The sequence below is a fragment of the Ictalurus furcatus genome, chromosome 8 (assembly GCF_023375685.1).
Source record: "Ictalurus furcatus strain D&B chromosome 8, Billie_1.0, whole genome shotgun sequence".
Classification (NCBI taxonomy): Eukaryota; Metazoa; Chordata; class Actinopteri; order Siluriformes; family Ictaluridae; genus Ictalurus; species Ictalurus furcatus.
The window spans coordinates 31136514-31155301 of record NC_071262.1 but is presented as its reverse complement, the minus strand read 5'-3'; the positions used below and the strand labels follow the sequence as shown (position 1 = coordinate 31155301).

The following is an 18788-nucleotide window of genomic DNA, read 5'->3' as shown; positions in this document are numbered from 1 at the left end:
ATGGAATACCCACTTTCTCCCATGTAGACACGCCCACATCTGTGAAGTGTACAGCGATTTACATAATTAATTATGAAGACACCCAGATCTTATGAAGGTGTGTGTGTGTGTGTGTGTGTGTGTGTGTGTGTAGGCACCGGGGACACGGTGGCAGTGATGATTACTGAGTCGTTGGGGAAGGACCTGCTGTCTTTCTTGGAGAAGAACGAGACAGTGTGGGTTTCGGTGTCTGTCGGTTCTCGAGGTTCGGTGAAGAACCTGAACCGTGGCTCACTGGTGTTCGTCTCCGTCTCCTTCATCGTCCTGATGATCATCTCCTCCGCCTGGCTCATCTTCTACTTCATTCAGAAGATCAGAGACACTAATGCTCGAGATCGAAGTCAGGTAATACACACACACACACACTCACACACAGGGTTGTGGCTGTCAGAGAGTTTGTATTTGTATTCATTTGTATATTTGAAGGTAAAGAAAACCCCACATTATCCATCCATCCATCCATCCATCCTCAACCGCTTATCCGTTATTGGGTCGCGGGGGCAGCAGCTCAAGCAGGGGACCCCAAACTTCCCTTTCCTGAGCCACAGTGTGGAGATATAATCTCTCCACCTGGTCCTGGGTCTTCCCCGAGGTCTCCTCCCAGCTGGACATGCCTGGAACACCTCCCTAGGGAGGCGCCCAGGGGGCATCCTTACCAGGTGCCCGAACCACCTCAGCTGGCTCCTTTCAATGCAAAGGAGCAGCGGCTGTACTCTGAGTTCCTCTCGGATAACCGAGCTTCTCACCCTATCTCTAAGGAAGAGGCCAGCCACCTTCCTGAGAAAACCCATTTCGGCCGCTTGTACCCGCGATCTAGTTCTTTCGGTCACTACCCAGCCTTCATGACCATAGGTGTGGGTAGGAACGAAGATTGCCCGGTAGATCGAGAGCTTTGCCTTCTGGCTCAGCTCTCTTTTCATCACAATGGTGCGGTAAAGCGATTGCAATACTGCTCCCGCTGCTCTGATTCTCCGGCCAATCTCCTGCTCGCATGTCCCCTCACTCGTGAACAAGACCCCGAGGTACTTGAACTCCTTCACTTGGGTTAAGTACTCATTCCCCACCCAGAGTAGGCACTCCATCGGTTTCCTTCTGAGAACCATGGCCTCAGATTTAGAGGTGCTAATCCTCATCCCAGCCACTTCACACTCAGCTGCGAACCGATCCAGTGAGTGCTGGAGGTCACGGACCGATGATGCCATCAGGACCACATCATCTGCAAAAAGCAGCGATGAGATCATCAGGTCACCAAACCGCAACCCCTCCCCACCATGACTACACCTCGATATCCTGTCCATGAATATCACAAACAGGATTGGTGACAAAGCGCAGCCCTGGCGGAGACCAACCCCCACCTGGAACGAGTCCGACTTTTTGCCGAGCATCCGGACACAGCTCTCGCTTTGGGAGTACAGCAATTGGATAGCCCTAAGAAGGGAACCCCTCACCCCATACTCCCTCATCACCTCCCACAGTAAACCCCTGGGGACCCGGTGATATGCCTTCTCCAAATCCACAAAACACATGTAGACCGGATGGGCATACTCCCAGGCCCCCTCCATGATCCTTGGGAGAGTAAAGAGCTGGTCCGTTGTTCCACGACCAGGACGGAATCCGCATTGTTCCTCTTCAATCCGAGGTTCGACTATTGGCCGAACCCTCCGTTCCAGCACCCTGGAGTAGACTTTACCAGGGAGGCTGAGAAGTGTGATACCCCTATAGTTGGTGCACACTCTCTGGTCCCCCTTTTTGAACAGGGGAACCACCACCCCGGTCTGCCACTCCTTGGGCACTGTCCCCGACTTCCACGCAATGTTAAAGAGGCGTATCATCTGAGACATCCCCTCCACACCCAGAGTTTTCAGTATTTCTGGACGGATCTCATCAATCCCCGGGGCTTTGCCACTGTGTAGTTGTTTGACTACCTCAGTGAGCTCCACCAGGGAAATTGACGATGATCCCACATCATCCTCCACCTCTGCCTCTACCATAGAGGGCGTGTTAGTCGGATTCAGGAGTTCCTCAAAGTGTTCCTTCCACTGTGCAATTACTTCCTCAGTTGAGGTCAACAGCTCCCCATCCTTACTGTACACAGCTTGGATGGTTCCCCATTTCCCCCTCCTGAGGTGGCAGATGGTTTTCCAGAAACACCTTTGTGCCGACCGAAAGTCCTTCTCCATGTCCTCTCTGAACTTCTCCCACACCCGTTGCTTTGCCTCTTTCACGGCAGAGGCTGCAGCCCTTCGGGTCTGTCGGTACCTTGCAACTGCCTCCGGAGTCCTCCGGGATAACACATCCTGGAAGGCCTCCTTCTTCAGTCAGACGGCTTCCCTGACCACCAGTGTCCACCACGATGTTCGAGGATTACTGCCCCTTGAGGTACCTAAGACCTTGAGACCACAGCTCTCCAGCGCAGCTTCAGCAATGGAGGCTTTGAACATTGCCCACTCAGTTTCAATACCCCCAACCTCCACAGGGGTGCCAGAGAAACTCCGCCGGAGGTGTGAGTTCAAGATCTTGTGGACAGGGGCCTCCTCCAGACGTTCCCAGTTCACCCGCACTACCCGTTTGGACTTTCCAGGTCTGTCCAGGATCTTCCCCCACCCCTTGACCCAACTCACCACCAGATGGTGATCAGTTGACAGTTCTGCCCCTCTCTTCACCCGAGTGTCCAGAACATGCGGCCTCAGATCAGATGATACGATTACAAAATCGATCATCGACCTTCGGCCTAGGGTGCTCTGGTACCATGTACACTTATGAGCCTTCTTATGTTCAAACGAGGTATTCGTTATAGACAATCCATGACTAGCACAGAAGTCCAACAACAAACGCCCGCTCGGGTTTAGATCAGGGAGGCCGTTCCTCCCAATCACGCCTCTCCAGGTATCTCCATCATTGCCCACGTGCGCGTTGAAGTCTCCCAGCAGAACTATGGAGTCCCCTACTGGTGCCCCATACAGGACTCCGTGCAGGGTCTCCAAGAAGGCCGAGTACTGTGAACTGGTGTTTGGTGCATATGCACAGACAACAGTCAGAGTTTTCCCCACCACAACCCGTAGGCGTAAGGAGGCAACCCTCTCGTCCACCGGTATAAACTCCAACGTAATGGCACTCAACCGGGGACTTGTGAGTATCCCCACACCCACCCAGCATCTCACACCCTGGTCAACTCCAGAGTAGAATAGAGTCCATCCCCTATCCAGGAGTACGGTTCCAGAACCGAGACTGTGCGTTGAGGTAAGCCCCACTAGATCTAACTGGTAGCGCTCCACCTCCCGCACAAGTTCTAGTTCCTTCCCCCACAGAGAGGCGATGTTCCATGTCCCCAGAGCCAGCCTCTGCCGCCCGAGTCTGGTCCGTCGAGACCCCTGACCTTCACTGCCACCCATGTAGCAACCTATTATTAAATATCTAAACACAGCTTCCCTTTTTTGGGGAAATAACTCTTTGAAAACGTTTCTGAATAAACACATGACATTTACACGTAATGTAATCTTTATTAACTTTTAAATAAATTTTGTATAGTAATTTTTTTAAATAAATATATTAAAACAGAGTAACTACAAATGACGTGTTTGTTCGAGTTTAGGAAGTGTGTTTTATAAGCGAGAGTTTAATGATATAGTATTTATATTTTCTTCTTAATTATTTAATTCTCTTATTTATTGTAATGTATGCTATTGATGTGCTCTCTCTCTTTCTTGTTTTGATTTGATGTACGTAGCGACGGCTCGGAGACGCTGCGAAGAAAGCGATCAGTAAATTGACGACTCGGACGGTGAAGAGAGGCGACAAGGTGAGGACCTGTTTACTGACATCATCACCATTTACACAGGTGTATATTAACGCGCTTGTTATAATACGTTATGGTTTCTATAGTAACGGCTCATTCATAGCGACTCGTACGGCGGACGCTCTGCTAATCATAAACATTAAAAAGTAATAGTTGATGTGGTGAAGTTTATCGGAAATGAAGTGTTTATGTAGCGTGTATGGAAGGAGTCTCCAGTGTCAGCGCTGTGTAACAGTCAGAGGTAAAGCTGTAACTTTAAGTTTTCAACATCTTCATCACAGAGTTTACACTTCTTTACTGTTTCTCACTAACATGACTAACTGCGATTTTATTTATTTGTTTGTTTGTTTGTTTTATTAACTTCAAGAGAGAAAGAAAAAAGAGTTAAATGTAACTATAAACAGATAAAAAGTATGATGTTATTCTCTCATTAATAAAAATTGCGATCATTTTGGTAAATATATATACAGTGGCAAGAAAAAGTATGTGAACCTTTTGGAATTTCATGGTTTTCTGAATAAATTTGGCATAAAATGTGATCTGATCTTCATCTAAGTCAGGGGTATTGACAAATATAATGTGCCTAAAATAATAACACAAAATAAATTCTGATCTCTCATATCTTTATTGAACACACTCATTCAAAATTCAAAATGGCAGTGGAAAAAGTAAGTGAACCCTTAGAATTAATAACCGGTTGACCCCCCGGCAGCAATAACCTCAACCAGGCGCTTCCTGTAGCTGTGGATCAGACCTGCACATCGTTCAGGAGGAATTTTAGCCCATTCTTCCTGCAGAACTGCTTTAGCTCGGTCATATTCTTTGGATGTCTCATGTATATGGCTCTCTTTAAGTCATTCCATAGCATCTCTATTGGGTTGAGGTCTGGGCTCTGACTCCGCCCCTCCAAAAGGTGGATTTTGTTTTTCTGAAGCCATTCTGTTGTGGACTTGCTCCGGTGTTTTGGGTCGTTGTCCTGTCGCATCACCCAACTTCTACACAGTTTCAGCTGACGTACAGACATTCTCACATTATCCTGAAGAATTGTCTGATATACTCGGGAATTCATCTTCAGCTCAATGATTGCAAGCTGTCCAGGCCCTGATGCAGCAGAGCAGGCCCAAATCATGACGTTTCCTCCACCATACTTTACGGTTGGGATGATGTTTTCATGATGATATGCCGTGCCCTTTCTACGCCAGATGTAGTGCTGTGTGGTTTTTCCAAATAGTTCAATCTTAGTTTCATCAGTCCACAAAACATTTTGAGTGTCAATGTGCTCTTTTGCAAACTTCAGGCGTGCAGCAGCGTTCTTTTCAGTAAGCAGTGGCTTCCTTCGTGGTGTCTTGCCATAGATACCCTGCTTGTTCAGTGTTTTACGTATTGTAGACTCATGAACAGAGATGTTCGCCAGTTCCAACGATGCCTTCAAATCTTCGGCTGTCATTCAGGGTTGTTTCTTTACCTCATTGATGAGTCTTCGTTGTGCTCTTGGTGTCATTTTGACTGGGCGCCCACTTCTTGGTAGAGTAGCAACAGTCCCAAAGTGTCTCCATTTGTAGAATGTTTGCCTAAGTGTAGACTGGTGAATTTCTAAAGTCTTTGAAATCACTTTGTAACCCTTGCCAGCTTTATGTAAATCAACATTTCTTGATCGCAGATCCTCTGAAAGCTCTTTTGGTGAGGCATGGCTCACATAAGCGTGTGCTTCTTGTGCAGAGCAGACTCCAAACGTTTGAGGGGTTTTTATCAGTCAAAGTAGCCGTAGTCCACACCTCCAAACTCATTTTCTTAACGAGACTCCAGGTGTGCTGAAACCTGACTCCAATTAGCTTTTTTGAGGTCATTAACTCAAGGGTTCACATACTTTTTCCACAAGCACTATGAGGTTTTTTTTTGGTTGTTCTCAATAAAGACATGAGAGATCAGAATTTATTTTGTGTTATTATTTTAGACACATTATATTTGTCAGTACCCTTGACTTAGATGAAGATCAGATCACATTTTATGACAAATTTATTCAGAAAACCATGAAATTCCAAAAGGTTCACATAATTTTTTCTTGTCACTCTATATATATTGAAATAGTATGAGTGATAATTTTTTTTCCATAATGTTTTTAAAGCTCTAAATCATTTTGCTGAGGGTAAAACTTTTTCAGCAGATGAACTGATTAGGTTTGGTCTTCAATATAATGATATATAAACATGTTCAATAGTTTTTATTCAGAGCCTGTTTGAAGTATATTTAAGGGGTATTTCTTTTGTACGAATAAACCACTGGCATTGGGTTCTACTTGTGTTTTTTTGCCTTTGGTTGTTTTATTGTTCATGAAATGGCCAATAAAATTAGATTTGTTCTGAAAAAAAAAAAATCATACTTTGTGTAGAGAGTTTGGAACAAGTTCAACAAGATACAAAGCATAAAAGAACCTTACCCCTATAACTCTAGAGCAGAATAGAAATTTAAACATTAAAATTAAAGTGAAAGTCCTATTGTAAATGGTTAGAATAGCTTAAAAGTGTGGGTATATAGGAAAGAACTCCTGTGAAGTAGTGCTTATGGAGGCAGGTTTAGTTTCGACTCAAGTGCTCAGGAGAGAGATGAAGAGAGGATGAGTGGAAAGCGAGAGAGAGAGAGAGAGAGAGAGAGATGATCAGATTCTGGTCAAGGTCATTCCTCTACAGCCATGAATAAAACATCAGCAGCCTTGGAGGAGGACAGAGAGAAACCAAATCCCTCCATCTGGGAAAGAAAAAAACTGAGAGAGAGAGAGAGAGAGAGAGAGAGAGAGAGATTTACAGCTGGCTATAAGGTTATGACGTAGACAGTAAAGACCTCATGTGACTAAACCAAACGTTTAATGTGTAATGTTACTGTTAGCTTTTCTTTTCATTTTGTTTACTCTCTTAATGCATTTTATTATATTTATTATTTAGTCTCAAATTAATATTTGAGTAATATAAACTAATATAAATACAGTTGAAAACAGAGAAACAAATTAGAGGTGAAATACCTCAAATTAAAAGCTCTCTAGATTTTCTATCAATTATCACTTCAAATATTTTTGGGAAATAAATAAATAAATGCCAGGTTGCGAGAAGCGTCTCTCTCCCATGCTAACCGGTACCTTTATACCTTTATTGACATTGTTCAAGTACAACAAGATTTGCTAACGGTGTAACCATGGCAATCAGCTGTACCTACTAGCAATTTGGTGATAAAATGTAAAAATGGTTTTATTATTAATTAATTCCTGTATATAGTGAGGAACACTCATTTACAGCTGCTCATTTCTATATATGGATTCACAGACACGCCCACAATTCAATATGTTATTCAAGGCACACCCATTAATTAATATTCCTACAGGTGTTGTAGATTTAATGTCATTGTGTTACAGTTCAGTGTTTCAGAGTGACATAACCAGAAACCTGCTGTCTGTAAACACACACATTTCTGTGCACTACATTCTTTATGCAGTGAATTCTCAATAAATGGTCTATATACAGACATGCACACACACACACACACACACACACACACACACACACACACACACACACACACACACGGTCGATGGTGAAATGCTGAGTGAGAAACACCATTAGAAACCCAACACGTCTCCACACACAGTCACCTTGATCAGAGAGAAAACACAGGACATGACCGAGTGACGCAAATAGCATCCTGAAAAGAGGACCTTCCTGGAAAAAGAATGAAAAAAATACAACAGAAAAATGAGGAAAATGGCTGACATGCAGGTCTAGGGTAGTAACAGTATAACAGTGTCAGTAGTAACAATATAACAAGTGTCAGTAGTAACAGTATAACAGTATATCAGTAGTAACAATGCAACAGTGTCAGTAGTAACAGTGTAACAGTATATCAGTAGTAACAGTGTAACAGTATATCAGTAGTAACAGTATAACAGTATATCAGTAGTCACAGTGTAACAGTGTCAGTAGTAACAGTATAACAGTCAGTAGTAACAGTGTAACAGTATATCAGTAGTAACAGTGTAACAGTGTCAGTAGTAACAGTATAACAGTCAGTAGTAACAGTGTAACAGTATATCAGTAGTAACAGTATAACAGTATATCAGTAGTCACAGTGTAACAGTGTCAGTAGTAACAGTATAACAGTCAGTAGTAACAGTATATCAGTAGTAACAGTATATCAGTAGTCACAGTGTAACAGTGTCAGTAGTAACAGTATAACAGTATCAGTAGTAACAGTATAACAGTGTCAGTAGTAACAGTATAACAGTGTCAGTAGTAACAGTAACAGTATAACAGTGTCAGTAGTAACAGTATAACAGTATGAGTAGTAACAGTAACAGTATAACAGTATGAGTAGTAACACTATAACAGTATCAGTAGTAACAGTATAACAGTGTCAGTAGTAACAGTATAACAGTGTCAGTAGTAACAGTATAACAGTGTCAGTAGTAACAGTAACAGTATAACAGTATGAGTAGTAACAGTATAACAGTATCAGTAGTAACAGTATAACAGTGTCAGTAGTAACAGTATAACAGTGTCAGTAGTAACAGTATAACAGTGTCAGTAGTAACAGTAACAGTATAACAGTATCAGTAGTAACAGTATAACAGTATCAGTAGTAACAGTATAACAGTGTCAGTAGTAACAGTAACAGTATAACAGTATCAGTAGTAACAGTATAACAGTGTCAGTAGTAACAGTAACAGTATAACAGTGTCAGTAGTAACAGTATAACAGTATCAGTAGTAACAGTATAACAGTATCAGTAGTAACAGTATAACAGTATCAGTAGTAACAGTATAACAGTGTCAGTAGTAACAGTATAACAGTATCAGTAGTAACAGTATAACAGTGTCAGTAGTAACAGTAACAGTATAACAGTATCAGTGGTAACAGTATAACAGTATCAGTAGTAACAGTATAACAGTGTCAGTAGTAACAGTATAACAGTGTCAGTAGTAACAGTGTCAGTAGTAACAGTATAACAGTATCAGTAGTAACAGTATAACAGTGTCAGTAGTAACAGTATAAAAGTGTCAGTAGTAACAGTGTCAGTAGTAACAGTATAACAGTATCAGTATAACAGTGTCAGTAGTAACAGTATAACAGTATCAGTAGTAACAGTATAACAGTGTCAGTAGTAACAGTATAACAGTATCAGTAGTAACAGTATAACAGTGTCAGTAGTAACAGTATAACAGTATCAGTATAACAGTGTCAGTAGTACCAGTATAACAGTGTCAGTAGTAACAGTATAACAGTGTCAGTAGTAACAGTGTCAGTAGTAACAGTATAACAGTATCAGTAGTAACAGTATAACAGTGTCAGTAGTAACAGTATAACAGTGTCAGTAGTAACAGTGTCAGTAGTAACAATATAACAGTATCAGTATAACAGTGTCAGTAGTAACAGTATAACAATATCAGTATAACAGTGTCAGTAGTAACAGTATAACAGTATCAGTAGTAACAGTAACAGTATCAGTAGTAACAGTATCAGTAGTAACAGTATAACAGTATCAATAGTAACAGTATAACAGTATCAGTAGTAACAGTAACAGTATCAGTAGTAACAGTATAACAGTATCAGTAGTAACAGTATAACAGTGTCAGTAGTAACAGTATAACAGTGTCAGTAGTAACAGTATAACAGTATCAGTAGTAACAGTAACAGTATAACAGTATCAGTAGTAACAGTATAACAGTGTCAGTAGTAACAGTATAACAGTGTCAGTAGTAACAGTAACAGTATAACAGTGTCAGTAGTAACAGTAACAGTATAACAGTGTCAGTAGTAACAGTAACAGTATAACAGTGTCAGTAGTAACAGTATAACAGTATAACAGTATCAGTAGTAACAGTATAACAGTATCAGTAGTAACAGTATAACAGTGTCAGTAGTAACAGTATAACAGTATCAGTAGTAACAGTATAACAGTGTCAGTAGTAACAGTAACAGTATAACAGTATCAGTAGTAACAGTATAACAGTGTCAGTAGTAACAATATAACAGTATCAGTAGTAACAGTATAACAGTATCAGTAGTAACAGTATAACAGTATCAGTAGTAACAGTATAACAGTGTCAGTAGTAACAGTATAACAGTGTCAGTAGTAACAGTATAACAGTATCAGTAGTAACAGTATAACAGTGTCAGTAGTAACAGTATAACAGTGTCAGTAGTAACAGTATAACAGTATCAGTAGTAACAGTATAACAGTGTCAGTAGTAACAGTAACAGTATAACAGTATCAGTAGTAACAGTATAACAGTGTCAGTAGTAACAGTATAACAGTTTCAGTAGTAACAGTATAACAGTATCAGTAGTAACAGTATAACAGTGTCAGTAGTAACAGTAACAGTATAACAGTATCAGTAGTAACAGTATAACAGTATCAGTAGTAACAGTATAACAGTGTCAGTAGTAACAGTAACAGTATAACAGTATCAGTAGTAACAGTATAACAGTGTCAGTAGTAACAGTATAACAGTATCAGTAGTAACAGTATAACAGTATCAGTAGTAACAGTATAACAGTGTCAGTAGTAACAGTAACAGTATAACAGTATCAGTAGTAACAGTATAACAGTGTCAGTAGTAACAGTAACAGTATAACAGTGTCAGTAGTAACAGTATAACAGTATCAGTAGTAACAGTATAACAGTATCAGTAGTAACAGTATAACAGTATCAGTAGTAACAGTATAACAGTGTCAGTAGTAACAGTATAACAGTGTCAGTAGTAACAGTATAACAGTATCAGTAGTAACAGTATAACAGTGTCAGTAGTAACAGTAACAGTATAACAGTATCAGTAGTAACAGTATAACAGTGTCAGTAGTAACAGTATAACAGTGTCAGTAGTAACAGTATAACAGTATCAGTAGTAACAGTATAACAGTGTCAGTAGTAACAGTAACAGTATAACAGTATCAGTAGTAACAGTATAACAGTATCAGTAGTAACAGTATAACAGTGTCAGTAGTAACAGTATAACAGTGTCAGTAGTAACAGTAACAGTATAACAGTGTCAGTAGTAACAGTATAACAGTGTCAGTAGTAACAGTAACAGTATAACAGTATCAGTAGTAACAGTATAACAGTGTCAGTAGTAACAGTATAACAGTGTCAGTAGTAACAGTATAACAGTGTCAGTAGTAACAGTAACAGTATAACAGTATCAGTAGTAACAGTATAACAGTGTCAGTAGTAACAGTATAACAGTGTCAGTAGTAACAGTAACAGTATAACAGTATCAGTAGTAACAGTATAACAGTGTCAGTAGTAACAGTAACAGTATAACAGTATCAGTAGTAACAGTATAACAGTGTCAGTAGTAACAGTATAACAGTGTCAGTAGTAACAGTATAACAGTATCAGTAGTAACAGTATAACAGTATCAGTAGTAACAGTATAACAGTATCAGTAGTAACAGTATAACAGTGTCAGTAGTAACAGTAACAGTATAACAGTATCAGTAGTAACAGTATAACAGTATCAGTAGTAACAGTATAACAGTGTCAGTAGTAACAGTATAACAGTGTCAGTAGTAACAGTATAACAGTATCAGTAGTAACAGTATAACAGTATCAGTAGTAACAGTATAACAGTATCAGTAGTAACAGTATAACAGTGTCAGTAGTAACAGTAACAGTATAACAGTGTCAGTAGTAACAGTATAACAGTGGTATGAAATCCGGGTCTCTGGTTTGTCAGAAACAGTTTTTCAAATACAGTGTGCAGCTAATTGAATTTTTTCAGACATAATTTAATTTCTTTCTCTTTCTCCATTGTTATTTGCTTATCCTGTGTTTCACAGTGAGCTTGGTCATTGCATATACCCAGAAATTCCTGATATATCGCATCACTCAGCTGTTGCTAGGCAACAGTTTATGACAAACCAGGGATTACATCATTACCAATAACTGCTGTTTCATCCAGTCTGTGCATAACCAACCTTATTCCTTATTCCTCATTCCTTATTCCTCCTCTCCAACCTTCTGTTCCATTACTGTTTATAACACCTTCTTCATCCACCTTCCCTAACAGAGTGTGTGTGTGTGTGTGCGTGTGTGTGTGTATGTGTGTATGTATGTATGTGTGTGTGTGTGTGTTTGTTTCACTGCAAAAGCACAGTGTGTGTAACTGGCAGGTTTTTCAGCACACACTCGGATCTCAGTAGATGAAGAGAGTTCCTGCGAGATTCACACACTGATTTTCCTTCAGACTCGAACACAGTCAGATCGACTCGCTAAGTCACTAAGTGCTAAATTCTCTCTCTTTATTCTCTCTTTATTCCCTCTCTTTATTCCCTCTTTATTCCCTCTCTTTATTCTCTCTCTATTCTCACTCTTTATTCTCTCTCTTTATTCCCTCTCTTTATTCTCTCTCTTTATTCTCTCTCTATTCTCACTCTTTATTCTCTCTCTTTATTCCCTCTCTTTATTCTCTCTCTTTATTCTCTCTCTATTCTCACTCTTTATTCTCTCTCTTTATTCCCTCTCTTTATTCTCTCTCTCTATTCTCTCTCTTTATTCTCTTTATTCCCTCTCTTTATTCTCTCTCTATTCTCTCTCTCTATTCTCTCTCTTTATTCTCTCTCTATTCTCACTCTTTATTCTCTCTCTTTATTACCTCTCTTTATTCTCTCTCTTTATTCCCTCTCTTTATTCTCTCTCTTTATTCCCTCTCTTTATTCTCTCTCTCTATTCCCTCTCTTTATTCTCTCTCTCTATTCTCTTTATTCTCTCTCTTTATTCCCTCTCTCTTTATTCCCTCTCTTTATTCTCTCTCTTTATTCTCTCTCTATTCCCTCTCTTTATTCTCTCTCTCTATTCTCTCTCTATTCTCACTCTTTATTCTCTCTCTTTATTCTCTTTATTCTCTCTCTCTATTCTCTCTCTCTATTCTCTCTCTATTCTCACTCTTTATTCTCTCTCTTTATTCTCTTTATTCTCTCTCTCTATTCTCTCTCTTTATTCTCTCTCTATTCTCACTCTTTATTCTCTCTTTATTCTCTTTATTCTCTCTCTCTATTCTCTCTCTATTCTCACTCTTTATTCTCTCTCTTTATTCTCTTTATTCTCTCTCTTTATTCTCTCTCTTTATTCTCTCTCTATTCTCTCTCTTTATTCTCCCTCTATTCTCACTCTTTATTCTCTCTCTTTATTCTCTTTATTCTCTCTCTTTATTCTCTCTCTATTCTCTCTATTCTCTTTCTCTACTCTCTCTCTTTGTTCCCTCTCTTTATTCTCTCTCTTTATTCCCTCTCTTTATTCTCTCTCTTTATTCTCTTTATTCTCTCTCTTTATTCCCTCTCTCTTTATTCCCTCTCTTTATTCTCTCTCTCTATTCTCTCTATTCTCACTCTTTATTCCCTCTCTCTATTCTCGCTCTTTATTCTTTCTCTTTATTCTCTTTATTCTCTCTCTCTATTCTCTCTCTTTATTCTCTCTTTATTCTCTATTTATTCTCTTTCTCTATTCTCTCTCTTTATTCTCTCTCTCTCTATTCCCTCTCTCTTTATTCTCTCTTTATTCTCTCTCTCTATTCTCTCTCTTTATTCTCTCTCTCTATTCCCTCTCTCTTTATTCTCTCTTTATTCTCTCTCTATTCTCTCTCTTTATTCTCTCTTGTTGTGTGTGTTAGTGTGAAACAGTAGAGAAGTGTAAACTCTGTGATGAATATGTTGAAAACTTAAAGTTACAGCTTTCCCTCTGACTGTTACACAGCGCTGACACTGGAGACTCCTTCCTTACACGCTACATAAACACATTTCTCTTTACAGTAACGTGTTAGAGCGAGTGCATTAATATAAACCTGTGATTTGCAGCTGCGCTCATTTTAGCAACTCAGTACTTGAATATTAATGTTAGTTACTCTGTTACTCTTCTCGGGGATTAGTTACTCATTACTTACTGTACCTAAGTGCTAAGTTGTAAGCGTATTGTTCTCAGAAGCGCTGATGAGGAGGTGCAGCGTTAATGCTCAACCTTTACTTTAACAGACTGTACATCTCATGTTATTTTAATACATTTTTCCAGGAAGCAGAACCTGATTTTAATCATTGTGCTGTGTGCATCGAAGGCTATCAGCTGAACGACGTGGTCCGCATCTTACCGTGCAAGTAAGTGTGTGTGTGTGTGTGTGTGTGTGTGTGTGTGTGTGTGTGTGTGAGAGAGAGTTTTGTGTTGTTTTGTGTAATGGTGTATAACAGCAACTGTCGCTCCGTGAATCAGCTCTGGTTATTTTTAGATCCGATTTCAGTGACCTCCAGTCAGCTTTAAACCTAATCTCCTACACACACACACACACACACACACACACACACTCGCACACACACACACACACTCATTTTTTATTCCTCCTAGGGTTTCAGGCACCATCTGCTGGATCTGCCCCGGTGACACAGCTGGAGTTTTGGCTGTCAGCTTTATAGGTCACCTTTCACATATCATCCAATTCAACATGCACAGAGTGCCCTAGACATAACATCCTTTATAAAACACACACTCGCATCACAAAAGTTCCCCAAAACTAGCATTATATTACTGTAGCTTGTAGTAGCTTGTGGGTGTGACTGCTACTGTTCTCTCTTTTGGGGGCGTGGCCTGTCGAGGTTTTTTGTTGTTGTTGTTTTGTTGTGGGTTTTTTCCAGTTCTAATGAGAAACAGTACAAGCTCTCTGTATACTTATTATATAGCTGTATATCTTCTCAAACTAATGAGTTAAACACGAATTAGATATCACTCTAATCAGTATGGAAATGCTGTTGTGTGATTTCCGACACGCTCGGCTTCGTACTAGCTTCGTTCTTAGCTAACTGCACTAGCCACGTATGCTCACCACTGATCTCTGCTACGTCATTCTGAGCTTCATTTCTCTTCCTGACGTCTCTATACAAGTGTGATGAGCGCTCGTATACGACCCGAGAAGATGAAACCACGCTTGTAAGTTTTTCTAACATTTTTCCAGGAACTAATTGCAGGTAGGAGCTAAAGTTGTGAGACTTTATGGGAACTAAAGAAACATTGCACCATATGCTCCATAGCATTCGTCCGAGGAATCGTTTGGATTTTCATTTTACAGTGTCGTATATAATTCTCATAGAATAGAGAAAACCTCACGTGTCACTTTGTCGCTGGTTAGTGTGTAAGGTTAGTGAGCGTATAGAAGGACTCGTGGTTGGGGCACTCCGTCAGCAGGATGTATATCAGGTGAAGTCTGAGCTTACCCTGAGCTTGTTTTAGTTCTTGTTTAAACCAAGCATGCTGATTGAGATTTACGGCACTCTTTAAATGCAATACGTCAAGTCATAGACTGTGTTCTATAAAAACACTCTCCAGAAAATATTCCTGCTTGTTATCAGTACCACATCGCTCAAAACAACCGGAGACTGCAGGGATTTAACTCGTCCTTCAGGATCACAGAGTTACTCCTGAGAGCTCTTCAAATTATAAACACGTCGCACCTGTTCAGGTTGGTGCTAAAACTTATGATCGTTATTTACAACTGATAAATTATAAACTACGAAGACTGAAGTACTGTTCAGACAGGACTCGTTGTCAGAGGACTTCTGATGGATTTACACAAGATAAAAGATCTGTATAAACCACACAGATGGGCGTGTCTTCACCTTGTACACTCTGATTGTTTTGATCTCTATAATAAGCGCTTGTTGTAGGGGGCGTGGCTATGCTTGATCATTAGTAGGTCACATGACCATAACATGTCTGCAGTGTGTACCTTTACCTGCGCTAGGAACTCAGTAACTTCACTAAATCTCATGGAAGCGTCACTTCTCTGCCACGCCCTTTAAACCCGTCTATATTTTATTGTTCTGCATTTGAAACATTTGTTTAGAGAAGCGAGCGCTTCTGGAGCGTCTTTATACTGAATTAAAACACAAAACCTCTTTTCTCACAGGATATAACACAATTCAGTACACGTGCACACACATTCCATGAAAAATGACTGAATCGCAGCGATACTATGGGATTAATTACATTACACACCTCCACACGGGGAACTAATCCCGTCTGAATAGTGTTTATGACGTGTGTACGGAAAAACTCACGTGTTTTTATAAAATAAACTGACTAGCTAGAATAACACCTCTATTTGGCTGCTGTGGTTCAGGTGGTAGAGCGGGTTGTCCGCTAATCAATCGATTCCTGGCCCACATGATGCACATGTCTCCACATGTCACCACATGACTCCACGTGTCTCCACGTGACTCCACATGACTCCACATGTCTCCAAATGACTCCACATGACTCCATATGACTCCACATGACTCCACATGTCTCCACATGACTCCACATGACTACACATGTCTCCACATGACTCCACGTGTCTCCACATGTCTCCAAATGACTCCACATGACTCCATATGACTCCACATGACTCCACGTGTCTCCACTCCACATGACTCCACGTCTTCACATGTCTCCACATGACTCCACATGTCTCCACATGACTCCATGTGTCTTCACGTGACTCCACATGACTCCAAATGACTCCACATGGCTCCATATGACTCCACGTGTCTCCACTCCACATGACTCCATGTCTTCACATGTCTCCAAATGACTCCACATGACTCCATACGACTCCACATGACTCCACGTGTCTCCACTCCACATGACTCCACATGTCTTCACATGTCTCCACATGACTCCACATGAGTCCACATGTCTCCACATGACTCAACGTGTCTCCACGTGACTCCACATGTCTCCACATGACTCCACATGACTCCACGTGTCTCCACTCCACATGACTCCACATGTCTTCACATGTCTCCACATGAGTCCACATGTCTCCACATGACTCAATGTGTCTCCACGTGACTCCACATGTCTCCACATGACTCCACGTGTCTCCACTCCACATGACTCCACATGTCTTCACATGTCTCCACATGAGTCCACATGTCTCCACATGACTCAACGTGTCTCCACGTGACTCCACATGTCTCCACATGACTCCACATGACTCCACGTGACTCCACATGACTCCACATGACTCCACATGTCTCCAAATGACTCCACATGACTCCATATGACTCCACATGACTCCACGTGTCTCCACTCCACATGACTCCACGTGACTCCACATGACTCCACATGACTCCACGTGTCTCCACTCCACATGACTCCACGTCTCCACATGTCTCCACATGTCTCCACATGACTCCACATGTCTCCACATGTCTCCACATGACTCCACATGACTCCACATGTCTCCACATGTCTCCACGTGACTCCACATTTCTCCACGTCTCCACATGACTCCACGTGTCTCCACATGACTCCACATGTCTCCACATGTCTCCACATGACTCCACATGACTCCACATGCTGAAGTGTCCTTGGGCGAGACACTGGACCCCGAGTTGCTCTCGATGGGAAGTTAGCGCCTTGCATGGAAGCTCTGCTGCCATTGGTGTGTGAGTGTGTGTGTGAAGGGGTGAATGAGACACAGTGTAATGCACTTTGTAGAACCGCTAAGGTTAAAAAAGTGCTATAAAAGTTCAGACCATTTCTCAGAACAGAGGATCAGTGATGCTTTAAAGAAAAGCCTGATCTGCTGTAAATTGCTGTAAATTGCATCTAGAACTGAGTGACTCCATGTTTGTTTTGGAACACCCACTTTTCACAAGCCAATCAAATTCCGATGGTTTAAAAACAAAGCCCCGCCCACTCAACTATGCAATTCCGCACAGAAATATGTCACTTTAGAGAAGAAAAACACATTAAAATTTCCATTTCACTTCGTTTTTAAGAACGTTTGAGTAAAAGTGTGACGTCTGCCAGGAATTAGCTCTGAGGTATCTCGTATGCTAAGAGCCAAACACGTAGCAGGCTAGTCACATCATCACTTCATTTGGAAACATTTTAGAAACGTGGATAAATATAATACATGGCGTTCTCATTTCTTTATTTTTTTCCTTTATAGTTGTTCCACTTCTCCTCAGTGCTTCACTGATCGATAGGCCAGAGCCGAGCTAATGCACATCACTTAACCCAGTCAGAGCCATTCAATTTACATCCTTCTGCCATCCACTTTATGGATGTGTGCGTGTGTGTGTGTGTGTGTGTGTGTGTGTGTGTGTGTGTGTGTGTGTGCGTGCAAGTGCATCTTCTCTATAAGAACTGCCATTTTTCTTCGTTATGATGATGTGAACAACATGCGTGCCTGTCCATATACACTGATAAAGACAGATAGCTTATCTCAAGTAGCTGTCTCTCTCACACACACACACACACAAACTCACACACTCACACACACACACACGCACACACAGAGCTGAGTAGATATATTTGCACTTGGTGAAATGAGTAGTTGTCAGTATCAGACGCAGACTGTTGGATCTCATCAGTGATTAGTGTGTGTGTGTGTGTGTGTGTGTGTGTGTGTGTGCTCGCTAAACACTCTCATCACTAATTCATGCCTCTCTTCGTACGTGACGCCAAAGAATATAAATGACCTTTTTTCTCATTGGATCGCATTAACTCTTGGCTCTGAAGCTTCACTGCAGCAAAACGTAAATCTGTGGCAGGAGGAAAACGTTTCAAATCGTAGACAACATTTCATACAGCCATGTTTACAGGAGGAGGAGCTTATAGATCTCAGGATGTAAGAAGGAGGAGTGTCTACACCTAACAGTGGGAGGAGGAGGAGCTTATAGATGTCAGGAGGAGGAGTTTAATTACATTTATCATTTGCTTTAAAACACTGCAGTTTTAACAATAAAATTCTTGCTTCGAAGTCTCCACACACATACATTTAACACGGAAACTATTAAAAACATAAAACACATAACTGACGAGAGAGTCCGGAAAAATAACAGACTTCAGTGATGTGCAACCATACATGCAGAATTAAAGAGGTGAAGTGTCTGTGCGGTTGAGATCGCTCGGTTCCGTTTTGTTGTGAAGAATGCGAA

At 40.9% G+C, this 18788-nt stretch overlaps 1 protein-coding gene across 4 annotated transcripts in view; it reads left to right on the top strand.

The window, feature by feature from the left end:
* The window catches only part of rnf130 (ring finger protein 130), a 52009-nt gene that overhangs the window by 20999 nt on the left and 12222 nt on the right, over positions 1–18788 (top strand). For 2 of the 4 annotated variants that reach the window (XM_053632029.1, XM_053632028.1), the window contains exons 4-6: positions 134–384; positions 3767–3838; positions 13882–13964. In XM_053632029.1, coding sequence (XP_053488004.1) covers positions 134–384; positions 3767–3838; positions 13882–13964 — 406 coding nt within the window. Of the gene's footprint in view, positions 1–133; positions 385–3766; positions 3878–13881; positions 13965–18788 lie in introns of all 4 variants that reach the window. The other 2 variants (XM_053632027.1, XM_053632026.1) reach the window with 1 other exon arrangement.